General features: G+C 35.5%; 1 protein-coding gene across 6 annotated transcripts in view; it reads left to right on the top strand.

Moving 5' to 3' along the window:
* Zdhhc8 (zinc finger DHHC-type containing 8) overlaps window positions 1-16,573 on the top strand; it is a 29,313-nt gene that overhangs the window by 2,796 nt on the left and 9,944 nt on the right. For 2 of the 6 annotated variants that reach the window (XM_068283622.1, XM_068283625.1), the window contains exons 3-7: window positions 11,920-12,038; window positions 12,109-12,266; window positions 12,338-12,510; window positions 12,624-12,818; window positions 12,880-13,138. In XM_068283622.1, coding sequence (XP_068139723.1) covers window positions 11,920-12,038; window positions 12,109-12,266; window positions 12,338-12,510; window positions 12,624-12,818; window positions 12,880-13,138 — 904 coding nt within the window. Of the gene's footprint in view, window positions 1-11,919; window positions 12,039-12,108; window positions 12,267-12,337; window positions 12,511-12,623; window positions 12,819-12,879; window positions 13,208-16,573 lie in introns of all 6 variants that reach the window. The other 4 variants (XM_068283620.1, XM_068283624.1, XM_068283623.1 and 1 more) reach the window with 3 other exon arrangements.

Genomic DNA, 16,573 nt, shown 5'->3' with positions numbered 1-16,573 from the left:
GATCAAATTTGATCAGACGTTTTCAAACTGTTAACTAGTTCAATTAAGGTCCTTAATGCAGAAGGACCCCTGTCTTTATATACAGCAACATACCGAATTTCAGTAAAATTGGACTGAATATAGAAAAGTTATTCAAATAAGCGTGTAAGAGTAAGCGAGACCAAAGAGCCAGTTCATAATGATCCGAGTTTAAATTTGATACGATCGCTTGGTAGGCAAAGGAATCACTTCTCACAGCTGAAAACTATTGAAAAGCATTAAAAATTAGTTATACAAATATAAATGGATCTATGTGATCAGTCAAATGGTGTTCAATATTAACAATAACTGCTTTTTTCAATCATTAATAATTCAATTTTCGGCGGCACATGCAAATCATCATTGCCTTCCCCTCGTAACTAAGCGAATTATTGCTCCAAATTGATTAATAATAGAGCCACAAATTTGATTGTGCATGTCTCAATTGATTATCGATAATTGAATTGATAAAAACAAAAATACAGAAAAACAACCCTCTTTGTTTCCTTTCTATTTTTTTTACAGTTCATCGTTAAACAATTAATTATTAATTGCTCGTTTTTCTGCAGAAAATTCGTCCTTTAACATTAATTTATTTATTTAATATTCCATTCTTCCTCTTTGTTCTGCCACCCCAACCACCTTCTCCTGTTGCTGTCATTTTTCTGCCTGCTTTTATTTATTTATTTTGTTGTTGCTTTTATTTCTTTCCTTTTTTTGGGGACAAGTGAAAGTTAACTTTAATTACAGAATTGTTCAAGTAAATTGAATTTCTGGCTCGTTGCTTTAGCAACTTTTTTGATGATAGTCGACGACAAGGAAGGGGGAACGGGAAAGATGCTTGATGCTAGAAATGGTTGTGGCTAAGTGGGGTCGCCTGGCTGGATGGTTGAATGGATGGATGAGGCAGGGTTGGAGAAGAGGAAGTAATCGTGGTTTAGTCTTTCACTTTGACTAAAAAGTAAATACCAACAAAAAATATGATAAAAACGCAAAGAGAGCAAGAGAGAGAGAGAGAGAGAGAGAGAGTGAATACCAATCCGAAGTACATATTTATCTCGTTCGGTTACTCTTCGTTTCTTTTTGCTCCTAGGACTGGCCCCTCAATTAAATTGTTTGTAATTTGTGTTAAAAGCATTTCAAGGATTTGAGTTTTTCTTTTCATACCCTATAGAATATGTAAAAAGAAGAAGTATATTAATCAGTGCATATACTTATTTATTATTAATAAATTTTGATTCATTAGTTCACTTTGATCTTTTGCTTTAGTGGTGGATTTTGGCTGCCACTGACTTCTTGATCCTATTTTGGATCATTTAAAGGGTCATAGATCTCCTTTATGATTTTTCTCTTTTCGGCTGTACCAGTATCCTTAAGGAACCCTCAAGTCCCTAAAAGAACTTGTGAGAAATTTCTTAGACTTTTCCCCTACATTAAATTACCTTCGAAATTTAAAACTAACAAGCTAATATTATGAAGGATTGTATGTATATGAAATGGAGGTAAAGGTAGTGCAGCCGTTTCGGGCCTTTGGGAACGAATCGCCCGTCGGTCTCTGGGCTCCTGCCCTTTGTAGGTGACCTCTTTTCGGACATGTCTTGGGTTTCCGATAGCTATACATCCGTGGATCGCACTGACGGGATGTTGATGTCTCTGTGGTTAACTGACAGACGCTTTTAAATTATAAATGAATAAAGGATTTACCTTCTGGTTTGGCAGTTGCATCATAATTAATAAATAGACAACTTTTAATAGACATAAGCTCTTTTTGCTATTGATAGGAATAGACACAGGGTTATGTTATACAGGGTGTCTCTAGGTCTATCGTCTTTTGTATTGAGCACTCTTTTCTCTTTTTGAAATCTAGAACTTTTTTGATGTTCGACCTTTGAAACCTTTGACATTACAATCATTTTGGAAATTTGGCCCCTGTTTACATAAATTGAACTTTGTGAAAGGATTTGTTGCCCCATATGTACATATGTATACACATGTATGGAACTAGGTAAAATCTTTTATAATGCGAGCCAAATGTAGATTATGCCCTGCAGGGAGAATTTACAAACTAAACGTCTTTGTGGCTTTGAAGCTCGAGGGTCCTAAAACCATCCTTTCGGGCTCTGCATTTGCTGCAACTGATGCTGGATGTTGTAAATTAAGTTTGTTCGCATAAATCCCCCCTTGAGGCGGCGTTCCTTCTTTCGTCTGTCCTTTTATCCTTAGTCATTGCTTGCGAATGTTGTTGTTTGCCTCACGCCCAAAGCATGAATTTTCGTTTTAGAAGTTTTAGAAAATAAAATTTAATTTAACTTTAGAAGTCTTGCAGCAGAAATTTGCACACACACACACACACACAGACATAGACAAAATAGATGAACTACTGCATTTTTGAGTTGGGCGTGAAATTGTTTTTGACATTTGCCCTCACGAGTTGCCATAAGGGAAAAAAGGGCAAAGGAAACTGTGATTCATTTTCTACTGGTCGATGGATACATTGATACGATGCCAGCTGTTTTATTGACGATTATTGACCATTAAATGAAAGACCAACCAGCCACCCACCCACAGAGTTCCTCATCATCGTCAGCCTTCAATCCGATAGCCCACAATCACTTTAGAGTCTACTGAACCGGAACTGCCTGTGTTGTGTGTCCTTACACACAGCCCGTTGTCCCATCCATCTCCTCTCTTCTCCTAAGAAGCTTCAGAGCTTTTTGCGGTCGTATCGAGGAAAGAGACGAGGAGAGAGTCAAGCCACAAGCTGCTGCTGCTGTTCCACATAGGTCGCCGTCGTTATGCATGGTATAAATGTTTTAGAAGCCATGCGATACACGTGTCCTTTTAGACCCCACATACACACACGCTGACATTCACTTCTACTGCCATTGCATTTTGCAGTAATGTGAACTTTTATCCCTACCTTTCGCTCTCTCTATATACATATGTATGTATATACACAGCTTACCTACACGGGTTACTTAGGGTGAACGTATTACTTAACTGTAAACAACAAAAGTTAGTTAGTCTAACTCTCGAATACATAACATTCTGTACTTTCACCTAGTTTCATTAAACATAAACTTTTCAAACCCAATCTTGAAAAACATCAATGTTTTTTCTTCATTAAGCCTACTTTTATGGCAACTATATATTGTGATGATCCGATCTGTCCAAGTTTTATTCTAGTAGCTTTAAACTGAGGATGTGAAGTTGATTCGCTCAGAGGGACAGATAGATATGGCAACAACTTCGTCTTCTCATCTAGGGCTGTAGAACGGAATGCTTAGCTTCCTTCAATTTTCAATAGTATTTAATTACAGACAATATTAAAACTACAAGGCATGTGAAAAGTTAAATTTGACAGCCTATTGCATACTTTAGGGGATAAAGTACTTCCATATTGCAGCTCTTTAAACTTTATGGGCTGAGAAACCTCTTCTTCTCTGCTTTTCAAACATTTGACTGTTATTTTGAAAAGAGTTTTGATATTTGTCCGAAATAATCAATAGATATAATTAAAGCAATTATTTATACAGATGATATATAGATGATTAAAGTTTCCCAATAAAACGTTAGATATCAACTACATTCATGTGACAATGTCTGTCTAACTTTTAATTGCCCAACAGGCTCGGCCAGTTGTTGTCCTTCAGCGTCACTCTCTCCCTCACTGTATTTTCCTCGTTTGTCACTTTCCCAGTTTGATGATGTTGAGTTGAGTAAAAGTTTCATTTTTCAATTTTGTGTCATTGTTTTCGCTCTTTCTCTCTCCAGCTCTCTTTTCAACTCCCCAATGGCTGTTTCAGTTGAATTTTTAGAATTTGCCTTCCTAAAGCTGCCCTTTGGCTGTGGGTCATTTACAGTACAATGCTTTTCAATGAACTGTTTTTGGGGGGGTGGGCTTTGAACTGTAACCATTTTCAAAACCGTATTTGTATACTCTTTCTTGTTACTATTTAAATAATGTCAGGAATTTCAAGTAAATCTGAGGGCAAATCATTTGGAATACACTTCAATAATTCGCTTTATTTTATTTTTTTTTTAACGTATTTGTTGTTTTTGACCCCCAAAATTGTCATTTCTCCCCATAGTAAGAGAGTTTAGGTGTGTATCGCATTGATCGAAAGGAAAACCGATAACTCACCGACATAATTGGTCAATGTTAATGGGAATTGTGCGACGTGCCCCGCCCCTTAAATGTTTGCGTAATATTTAATAGTAGTAATAATTTGCAATGTCATAGATTTTTATAATCTTCGTCGAAAATGGCCTAAAAAATTCAGTCTAGAATTTAAAGTACCTTCTTTCAAGTATCAAGTTTCGCAGGCGTTTTCAAAACGTGGACAATATTACATATGTACATATTTACATATATGTATGTACATATATATGTAAATCCGTTCAACCTTAATGCAATGTCACGAAAGAGCAAGACAGGGATAGTATTTTGATGACCAAGAAATGACTCAGAAGTGCTCATAAAAAACGAGAATATTAAGTTACCCAGAGGAGTCTAGAAATAAGGACAAACACGTTGAAAAAAAAAATCAACTACAAAAAAATTATAAATCAAATTAGTAAAAGACAACCAAATGGCATGTGTATGTGGGTGTGTGTCGGTGTGGGTGTTTGTGTTCCATGGCCAGGAGGAGGAACCTAGAAGGAACGTGGCCAATTCACATCAATTAAGGTTTCGCACCCAGCAAATTGAAACAAATTGCAAATTAGAAAGCAAAAACGACAATATTGTCATTGATTGGAAGAATCAACGAAAAGGAATCCAATCCTCGTCCAAGAAGCCGCACACACACACACAATCTCATACGAGGACATATGTATATGTATGTGTATTCTCATCCATCAAAAGGGAAATAAAAATACAGTCATCATCATCACATTCTATTCCTTTTTTATTTGCATTCCTCAAGAGAGGAGCATTTCCGGCGCCAACTTATTATGAGCTTACTTTGTTATGCTTGAAGGAACGAATAGTAGTCGTCCAGGAAATTGAATTCCTATGTAGTGTGGGCCACCACCAACGGAACAAAATGTCACCCAATGAACCAAGTCATGCTCCGTCTCCATCTCAAGATCTCCAAACAATCATTAAAGACAATTTCCAAAACGCAATTGTCAATTAATTTGACATGACAGAACGAGACTCCACACACCGTGCCACCTATCTGTCTGTGTGTGTGTGTGTGCGCGCAACAACCTGTGGCCGTTGACCGTCGTTGGCCAAGAGCGAAAAACTTAATTCTTCTCTCTCTCGCTCGCTTGTGTTTTACACTATGCTACAGGAATTTTTTTTCACATAAAAGTTATTACCCACATCTTCCATTTGTGCATTTAAGCATTTTATTTAAATTGAAATTGACCAAAACGAATGACTTTATAATGTAAAATTTTATTGGCATAAAACGAAAATCAAATTAAATTTTTAAGTACTTTTTGTTGCTCATTTTGAAATATATGTATACATATATATCAAAAGTAGAGAAATGTTTACAATGAGGAATGAGAAATGCACACTTAATATTGTTTCAAATGATGTCCTGATGGAATCTTCTCCTCGAAGAGTGGATCATTTTAACATCTCAAGTCTTATGTTAATATAATTATTATTGCAATAAGCACCTAGTAAACCTAACCTTGGTTAACAATTATGGCTTAAATAGTTTATTGCCTTTTATATAATGGAATTAAATAGAGTTTGGCCTTAAGTTTCTGTATTTAAGAAATATTTGTGTGTGTGTGTGTTTTGTTGCATAGTGCTAAATAGTATGATTATTTTTGTAGAAAAAGTCATTGACGACGATAAGAGGGGGAAACATTGCCCGTTGTCGTCATGTGTGGGTCACATAATGTCTCTCTCCCTGTCCCACTCACATACACATACACATGCAGGTTTATAATTATAAATATACATATATTGTATATGTAAAAATATCCCTACTATCGCGAGAGAGAAAGAGAAAGACAAAAGGCGGCTAACAGCGCGTATTAGTCATCCATCCAAAAGTGCCCAAGTGTGGCGATGGCCACAGAGTTCGCCTCGCAACTGACTTTGTTTTGTGTTGTTATCTATTTAGTGTTTCGTTGTGGAGAGGGGGAGGTAGCAGGGGGTTTAGACAGCAGTGGCAAGGGGACAAAAATTAGGGCCATTTTATTTTGTCAAGTTTCGCCTCGCATGGAAGCGGTCTGATTAAAGAAAACATTTTCAACCAATCCAAATGAAAAATTCTTGGAATTTAGGGGTAAACAATATAACAAATTATAAATCAAATTTCACCTCAAACAAGATGGTTGTATTATTTTCTCTAGAAATGTCATATGTGGCAAAAATTAAGCAAAGTCCAAGAAATTTATACCTCATATATGCTAATCCCCGTAGACCGTATTGTATGCAACTTACTTATAATGTAACATTATTAGTAAGACTAACTAGTGGCTGCAGAGGCCTTCTAATATGGGCAAGAATAAGGGTCTTACAGTTAGTGTACTTAAAGATTGACAGACTGAGATTGTATTTGTCTATGTGCAATTAAATTAAATTACTTTGCATAAGCTTTCTATTGTGGCAGAGAGTGGATCCGAGGATCGGCAAAGTCTTCCAACATATAGACATGGGTATATGAAATCAGGTTAACATGTGAATTAATAATATATTTACTTTAAAAGTTTACAAATGTTTCTTTCATCAAATGATTCATTTATTTTCCAATTATTAGTGATACAGATTGAGCGAATCGATCACTGTACGATGTACTATACTTGATACCCTATATGATTCACTCACAGATATGCCATGTAACTAATTACTTGCTAAGCTATAGTTAGTAATCGATAGATATGAATCAACTTGAAATATAACGCATGGAGAAAAAACACATATACTCCTTAATTAATACAAACAGCTGCGGTCATATATCGTTTTCGTATCAGTGAAAAAAAAATATTCAAATAATACATAATTATGAACAAAAGTCGTATATCAACATACATATGTATGTATGTACATAATGTGTGAGAATGCTCTAAAGTAATTGAAATTGAACAATATTACTTAGCGGGATTTTAGTCCTTATCCACATCCTTATTGAACTAAACGAGAACGTTAACGTTTGAATTGACTTGTTCAATCTTAGCATTTAGTAGAGCACTTTTCGAATTCTCTTAGAGAACTTGCTACTGCCATTACTTTGATAGAAGTAAGGGCCTACCTCAACTTCAAGGCCAAAACTAGTTAGGAATTATAGCCAAAAACGGAAAAAAACACTTTAATTAGTCTGTGCCAAAGTTTGTTTGATTAAATTGTAAATATTTTTACAGCATAAATATAAAAATTGAGTTTGGGCTAGTTTTTTTTGCGCCTCGGGGATTTTGTTCTGCCATTTCAGCCTCCTTCCATTCCCCCCCACCGACTTCTTCTCCATTGGAACTTTGTGTATGTTTCTCCTTGTACAGGTAAAAATAAAATTGTGCCAGTTTCTGCTTCTTGTTCAGCCTATGTTGGCTGTGTGTGTGTGTACATACATATGTATTTCGTTTTTCTCTCTACGCAATTATTGGGCAATCTTCAACATAAACGAAACTTTTTGTGACTCATGAGATGGAATGATGGAATAGGCTGTCTAGGCAGGGGGAAGAGAAGGAAAGGGAATGGTCACAACTTGGATAATCAGGCAAAGTATAGAAGGGGGCAATGTCTCTCACTCGCTCTCGCTCTGTCTTTCTTTTGCTAGCTTTGCCCCCCCTTTCTGTCCTTCAGTTTGTCATGCGCTATGTCGAAAATTTATGTAATGGAAGAGTGAAGAAGAAGGAGGAGGAGGAAAAAAGGGGACAAAACAGAAAAATTGATTTTTTTTTGTATATGATGGGTCCCATTCTGACACAAAAAAAAAACAGGCAACAGGGTTCAAAAATAAAAACCAGTAACACAAAAAAAAAAAAAAAAAAATGGGTGCAGCTCTCCACAAAATAAAAAAAGGGGAGCAAAACCCGAGTAACCGAGTAGTAAAAAGGCCAAAGCAAGGTCAAGCAACTTTATTGCAAATTTGCAAGGCTCATTGGCTTTACCTCATCATCATCATCATCATGATCATCATCGTCTTGGCCCATCCATCATCATTGTGCTCGTTGGTGCTGCTGCTCCTTTTTCCAAAGGGCTTGTTGACTTTATTTTCAATGAAAGAGTAGTCAATCAAACACTTTCCATGAAAAAGTTTGCGGAACAAACGCATTGAAAATAATATGTAAAGTCTAAAATCCAAATACATTTTCAACTTTTGTAGGATTATTTTGGATTGTGATCAAGAGTGGAAGAAAAGTCAAATTGTGAGTAAGAATCATTTGTGGTAGTTGTTTTTCGAGACGCCTCTTGGCATTTTCTGGGATTAAATTGACAAGTTTTTAAAAGATATTGATGAGAGGATGTTCATGAATCCCTTAAAGACAACCCTCAAAGTTTTCACACATATAAGGACATGTAGAAACAGTAGCGTATCCTTCTGTTGGGAAAGCGGTAGATTGTTATGATAATTTCCTTACTCAAAACAACTTTTTCAGCTCTTAAAGTTTTTAAAGTTTAAGAAGAATTGTCACCAAATTAACAAAAGGGAAAATCTATATAGATCAGTTACTGTATAGCACAGAATTTATGCAGGGTATCTGACAAGTCGTGATGGGGTAATATAATAATAAGGGGTAAAAACGCAAATAAAATGCAATTCGTTATTTTCTTTTATTAACAAGGCATTGAAATTTGTTGAGTTTTGTTTTGTTTTACTTTATTTTTTGTTGTTTTTTTTTTTTTTGTTGTATTGTGTGTAGCATTTATGACAGGCAAATGAATTTTTGTTGTATTTTTTCGCTTTTTGTATTTCGTTTTTCTGGGATTTGAATGGATGGGCCTCTGGGGCGTATGCGTAATGTTGGCTGTGTGTGAGTGTGTGTGTGTTTGTTTATAACTAAAAATATAAATGTCGACGCCATTTTCCAGTACCATTCCACATACACCACCCCACCCCCCACCCCTGTCGCCACTCCTACCCCCTCCCTCATCCCTTCCTAAGGAAAAAAAAAGCCCATCTTTTCGTTTCTTAAACTGTGCATGGCTCTTTTTTTATGCTAATTAAAATTGTTTTTATTTTTATTTTTTCTTTTTGTTTTTGCTTGCTTTAATTAGTGCACGTGAATGGATGAGAGTGGAGAAAAGGAGGAAGGGAATATGCGGGGGCAAGGCGGCGATTTGCCGAGACAGTCGGAGTCTGAGTGTTGTTGGAAAAATAATTTCATAAATTTTGCAATTAGCCAAGATTGGATAATGGGTCGTCCCTCTTAGTGGATTTTAGCCATGCAAAAAATTAAATGAAAAATGAAAAGTGAAAACGAAAATTGAACTATGTGTGTATGTGTGTATTTTAAATTGGCCACTTTTTACCTAACTACACGCACAATCATGCACACCTACGCACATCTACATACATACATTTGTATGTATGCCCACGCCCTGCGCATACTTACACACATGTGTACATACATTTGTTTGGATGTGTGTTTGGGTATGCATGCACAAACTTGGCAATTTACAATGTTAAACGAATAACGGTTAAATGGGCTAACGTCATTGACATTGGTAGCACATCGGAAGGGCGATCGGGTGGCATTCGGATGGGCGAACGAGTGGCCATGAGAATGAGGAAGAGGTTGATGGGTAAAAGCGACGACATAATCGTTAAAAGCAATAGCAACAACAACAACAAGACAGTAATTGATGGCCAAAACTATGGCGTGTGCGAAAGGGAAGCAAGACGAGAATTTCGTGTGGGTGAGACGACGGTTAAGGTGAGATTGAGCAATTGAATTTTATTGATTGTTCACGGCCAGAGAGAGAGAGAAAGTGGGTAAGGGACAGAAAGCATCAAACTGGACATCAACAGTTGAAATTATTTTTTGATGCACTGAACACAATGAAGAAGGACATAAAAAAGAAAGAACGATCTCTAATATAAGATAAATACACCCATGGTCAGATGAATAGGAGTGAAGATTCCTGAGGATCTATAAAAAGTTCAGAAAACTCATTCTCAAAGATTTGTGGTACTATCATGAACTAAAATTACTTTCTACAAATTAATAAAACAATTTTAATCTTCTTTTTTAAAAATTTTTGAAAATTTTGTTTAAGTTGATGATTTTATGATTTTAAAAGTGATCAAGATTAATGATTTTACAAAATATCGATACACTTACATATGTATGTCTTGAGGCACTCTTTCGTCTTAGACGATTAAACTGTATAATCATTTTTCTCAGTGTAAATTTGTTACACTTTTTGTTGAGCAAGAATACCAGCAACAACAACAACTAGAGCAGTATTCAAATGGCTCACACACACATAAACACACTTTCGTTACGAACACAGTCATAGTAAGAGTGATAGAGGGAGAGGGGACGAAGCGTTTGAGGAAGAGAAAAAGAATTGGAGGGGGTGGTGATGGTGGTGGTGGGGGCAGGTGGGCCTACAAAGGCGTGGCAATGGCACTCGACTCAACTTGACTAAGCGTTTACCTCGGCCATCGCCGTTGCCGCTGCTGCTGCTGCTGACGTCTGTTTGTTGTTTGTGCATAGTTTTTTCTTTCTGCTGGTTTTTTTTTTTTTTTTTATTTTTTTTTTTCATTGTCAGCTTTTATGGCAATGGCCGGCGGATATTATCAACGGAGGCAGCAACAGCAACAACAACTGCGTACAGAATTGCACATGCTTTTGTTATTATTGTTATTATTTATCAGGCAAAACGACGCCACCAACAATAATAATGACGACGACGACAACGACGGCGTCAGAAATTTATTTTCATTAACAAGTTTTGCAAGCAAATAAGAAAAAAAAAAAAAAAATAAATAAAAAAAAGCACACAAACATACACAACAAATATCCAAAACCAAAGTTTATAAAATAAATCATTTGAGCCCACGGGTCAAACATGCGGCGACAAAATTCTATACACTTATGAAACCTATAACCGGACAACAATTACCGATTACGTGACAAAAATCTAACGTAACTAGAAACTACTAATGATTTCTAGATATATTTTTGCCATTAGACAGCGAGAAGAGAGAGAGAGAGAGGTAGAGGTAGAGAGACAAAGAGGGATTTGAAATGTAAACTGAAATTCGATTTGTTTGTCAGAATTTAATGGGAATATGTCTGGATAACTGATTACATGGACTAAGTTTTCTCCAGAAATATATTTGATCCAGATCCCTCGCCCTAATCGCTTTTGCTTATTTCTATGAATCTAATGTAATCTAAAACTTATGACGTTCAGCTGGATAAAAGTATAATTTTTCATACTTTAACATTAGTAAATGATATTACCAAAGATAATACTTAAGACTAACGTAATACGAAATAAAACAGAGGTAGGCACTTTTTAGAAACATATAAAGATATAGTACAGATCAATTCCTATAATGAGAAAGCAATCATATTATATAGATGATATTATGGTTCACATTCGATTCATCTAGAATTATAACAACAAAAATAAAACAATTATTGTTAAGGAGTCTACTACATTTATCTACACTCGATCAAAGTGATCAGAATATTATCCTTGATGCCTTAAGCTTGTCAAATTGAATGTTCGCAATAATTGAAAGGGTATTCCAAATGCCCACGAGGGTAAATAAATTGAAAACGTAATGAAAAATACATTGTATACAAACTCACTCACACACACACACACACGCACATTGAGTGTATGTGAATAAATATAATCAAGTTATTTAACCAGATTTTGTGTATTTAAATGATATTGTGATTTTGTTTGATAACAAGTGGTTTGGCTCGAATTAATCTAATTGATGTGTCCTCACTCTTTTTTTGTTGCAGCTGCCAATTCTATGTTAAAAGCCATCCATGGGTGCTGGCCTATCAAGGTGTTATCACATTCTTTGTGCTGGCCAATTTCACATTGGCCACATTTATGGATCCAGGCATTATACCCAAAGGTATGTAACGTTATCCTCAGAATTGTTAAGCATCAGTCCCGCACAGCCTAAATCTTGACTGCATTCCTAGCCTCGCCCGACGAAGACTGCGAGGAGGAGTTACGCGCCCCACTCTATAAGAATGCCGAAATCAATGGCATTACGGTTAAAATGAAATGGTGTGTTACCTGTAAATTTTATAGACCGCCACGTTGTTCTCATTGCTCTGTATGCAATCATTGCATAGAGGTATGTATTCGACTCCATTTCAAATATCTTTATTATCTTTAATGCGGTTTCTTTGTTTCGTTTCACTTTAGACCTTTGATCATCATTGCCCTTGGGTCAATAATTGCATTGGCAGACGGAATTACAGATTCTTTTTCTTTTTTCTTGTCTCACTATCGATACATATGCTGAGCATATTCTCATTGTGCCTCGTCTATGTTCTCAAGATAATGCCGCATATTAAACACACGGCTCCGATTGTGGCGTATCCTTTTCAAAAACACACTGTGTTAAACTGTTTTATTGCACATTTTTTTTTTCAAATTTCAGCACTTCATTTTGGTTTATACTTAACATAATTTGTGTAACTAATTGTAGGATCGTTTTAATGGGTATTGTTACAATATTGGCCATACCCATATTCGGTTTAACCGGTTTTCATATGGTATTGGTATCACGTGGTCGTACCACCAATGAACAGGTTACTGGCAAGTTTAAGGGCGGCTATAATCCATTCTCACGTGGCTGTTGGCACAATTGTTGTTATACTCAATTCGGACCGCAGTATCCGAGGTAACTCTATCACTCTCACCCGTTCTCCCCTATATTAGTGGCTATATTTTTATAATTTCAGCTTACTCAAACCTAAGAAATATGCATCGAGACGTTCGCAGACACAAAATCAGGCCATTAGCACTATATGCAACGATCGGACCAATCAACAGACCAATAATACGGGCGGTGCCGGTGGAAATGGCCAGGCCAATGCCATTGGCAGTGGTGGTGGTGGTGTTGGCGTCGGCGGTGGCGGTGGCGGTATGCGTGGTACATCATCGGTACAATATTCACCCCGCTCCTACTACGAGTCAAGTCGGGAGAAGCGTGGAATTCAGGTAAAGACTTATATGGCCGAGGGCAATGGTTATAATCAACGGTCGGGCAGTACAACGCTTTATAGTAAGGTGGGTAAACAAATTTTGTTTGCAATCAAAAAACAAAATATCGACAAACGATACAAACATCAAAAGAAAAAACGAAAACTTTATTCAAAAAAAACAAATTCTTATTAAATATATCTATGTATCTATAATCTTTAACCATGTAAATTATGTATGTGTGTTGCGTGTTTGCTTGTGTGTGTGTGTGTGTTTCTGTAGTAGCAGCAACAACAACAACTAAAAACTTAAAGACAATAACTTTGGTGTACAGGTTTACCTGTTGCACCTGTTGTATGAAATTTAAGGGGAATGCAACTGAAACGATTACAACAATTAAGTAACAATTTTCATATTTAATTATCAATTATTTATCAAAACCGATTCGATAACAGTTATGGTTACGGTTTTCAAATTCCAAAATCGATTATTTAACAGTTACAACATCCATTAAGATTATTCTGATTAAGTTTCTGATGTTAAATTTCAACGTTTTATTCTATTTAAAAAAGTAATTCAATTCCATTAACGTAAGAAAATCATATGATAAGAATAAATTAAAAACTATTTGGGAGTTTTTAAACAATTTACTTGGCAGATTGTATCGAAATGGTTAATCATAAATAAAGTGTTATGGAACTTTTGTTGTTTCGGTTAATAACGGTTGCATTCTCTTTGATGGTTTCGACTATTGTGATTGTTGTTGTTGTTGTTTGGATTAGTTAATTGCTGTTGTTTTCGAATTGTTGTTGTATTCTCGTTGACATAATAAACGTAATTGTAATTATTAATGTTGTTTGTTCATTTGTCTCGATTTAAGTGCTTTAAGTAGACACTAATTCTTACTCTATTTCTTCATTTTTGTCATTTGTTTTTGTTTTGTATATTGTATATTTATTTCTTTCATTTACTTGTATGCGTAATGTATGTGTGTGTGTGTGTGTGTGTGAGTGTGTATGTGTTTGGTTCATTATCTTGTTTCCTTCCTTTCGTCCTTTGTTATTATTCCTATTATAATAATACCTACCTCCCCCTCCAAAACCACTCCCGAAAAGGAAAAAAAACTCCCGCTTATCCTCCATATATACATTGTATAAATATTCGTAGAAGAGAAATTTCTTTTTCTATTTTTGTTGTGTCCTCCTAGCTCAGAGTTTATTGTTGTTTTGCCCCTAGTCTTGTGTGGCGCTCAAGCTCCTTCTTTCGCTCTCTATCTCTCCCTCTCTCTCTCGCTCTCTCTCTGCCTATTTTTCCCCCTTCTCTCTGCTTTTCTCACTTTCTCTTTGCCTCTTAGAAAAGTTGTTATAAAATCTTTTATCCCGAAACGAAAGTTTCAGCTTTCGTCTGCCTTTTTCTTTTTTATTTGCTTTTTTCCATTCTTTGTGTGTTTTCTTTTTAGTTGTTGTTGTTCTTGTTGTTTTCTTTCTATTTTGTTCAGTTTCATTTACATTTTCTTTATGCTTCTTTTCGCCTTCTTATTTGCCCGTCTTTCTGTCCTTTGACTTACCTTCGAAAAGACATTTCACAAAGTTTTCTCATTCACATCAGAGGCAAGCAGTTTCTTCTAAGTTTCTTTCTGTTTCGGTTTTAAGTGCCACGCCCATGTGCCTGTCATGTGCGGCTGCAATTGAAGGACATGCAAATATATGTAATTTATGCACCATGAGGAGACTTCTTCTCCCGTTTCTAATGCCTAGAATGTATCTAACTTCTTAGATCTACATTCAAGATACTCCAGCTTGGCCTCGCGACTCGAATGAGTTGTCATTTAATTGCAAAAGTCTCTTGACAAGTCCACAGATTCTCAGCCATTCTCAACATTCGTTTTCTTCTCAAAAACTTCAGCTTAAAAGAGAAACTTTGCACAATTTTCAAATGTTTGCACACACACAGACACACACACACAGTCACACCAATTAATATTTTTGCTATTATTCTTATCTTTTCTCTTATATTTAGTCTGCATGTTGTTGTTATTGTTGATGCATTGTTTATTTATTTTGTTGATTTATTTATTATGAAGAAAGTTCGACACCTTTTATTACCCTACACTGCACCCCTCTGAAAATGGGGTATTATAAATTTGACCATATGTTTGCCAGGAACAGCAAAAAAACAAAAAAAAGGGGAAAGGATATACATAAATAAATTTATGAGCTCTTTAGACGATTTCTCACAAATTCTCATAATGTGTAAATTTCGAAAACTTTTCAAAATTCTCAAGCAATATTAACTAATGAACTCGAGTGGAATACTTATATGCTTTTGATTAGCTTAGTTTCAAGTTAGTTGCTGGCATTATCATCACTCAAATTTATGATACACTCCTAATCTTAGCTATTTATTTACTTTGCTTATCCTATATAAATACTATCCATCCACTTTTAATTAGTTGCGGCTTGCTCTCTTTCTTCTTCTCTGTCTCTCTCTCTCTCTTTCTTCTGTTGTTTAGTTTGCCTTTTACTTTTGTTTTATTGTTAGTTTTTCTTTACTTTTCCATTCATTATTATGATTATAGTTTATATATATACATATATGTATATATATATATTGTTTTCTTTTGTTCGGTTAATTTAATTTGTTGTAAATGCTAATACTACTACTACTACTACCTACAAGACTGTCGTATTATCTCTCTATATATTGCAATATAAATATATATAGCATACATATTTATATCGAAAAGAATTGGTCAAAGACAATGAAAATGATAACGCCAAAAGAAAAACAAAAATAATGAAAAAAAAAGAATCCGATAAACCAAAACTCTACACTTACTGCAAGCACCAAGAAAGGTAAAACAAAAAAACAAATTAAAAAAAAAAAAACCAACTTACAATACCAAATTTTAACATATCATTTAGTTATCGATTATTTTGTTTTGATTACCGATTCCAATGCCGCCGATTGATTGATTGATTGATTGATTGACCTTTCCCATCCACTGAATAAACCTGCCAACAAAATTGTCCATTCTTCTATATTTCCAATTATCCAATTTATGATTTTTATAAATTAACGCCAGGGTTTGGTATGTTTTAAAATTTGATATTCTCCTCCCTCTTCAAATTGAAATTCTCCAAAGATGAAAAACAAAAGGATCGTCTACCAAAAACTATATCTATTATGTTATTGTTTCTCTAAAATTGCTCCTTTTTTTCTGACAATTCTCTGTTTTCCCTATATACATTCAAGTATATAGAAATATCCTTTTTATGTTCGATTCCTTTTTGTGTTTATTGCAATGCTTTCGCCCACCGTTTTTGCGGGCTTCTCTCATTCATGCTGTGCCATACTATTCCGTGGTAAGGTGGGGAGAGGAATCACCTTACCTTACCCTTCACACAAGTCCACTTACTATTCTCTCGATCTCGTTCTCTCTACCTCTTTCTC

The sequence above is a fragment of the Drosophila tropicalis genome, unplaced genomic scaffold (assembly GCF_018151085.1).
Source record: "Drosophila tropicalis isolate 14030-0801.00 unplaced genomic scaffold, ASM1815108v1 contig_158, whole genome shotgun sequence".
Lineage (NCBI taxonomy): Eukaryota > Metazoa > Arthropoda > Insecta > Diptera > Drosophilidae > Drosophila > Drosophila tropicalis.
The sequence above is the reverse complement of the archived record's forward strand: the minus strand, read 5'-3'. Positions and strand labels throughout refer to the sequence as shown.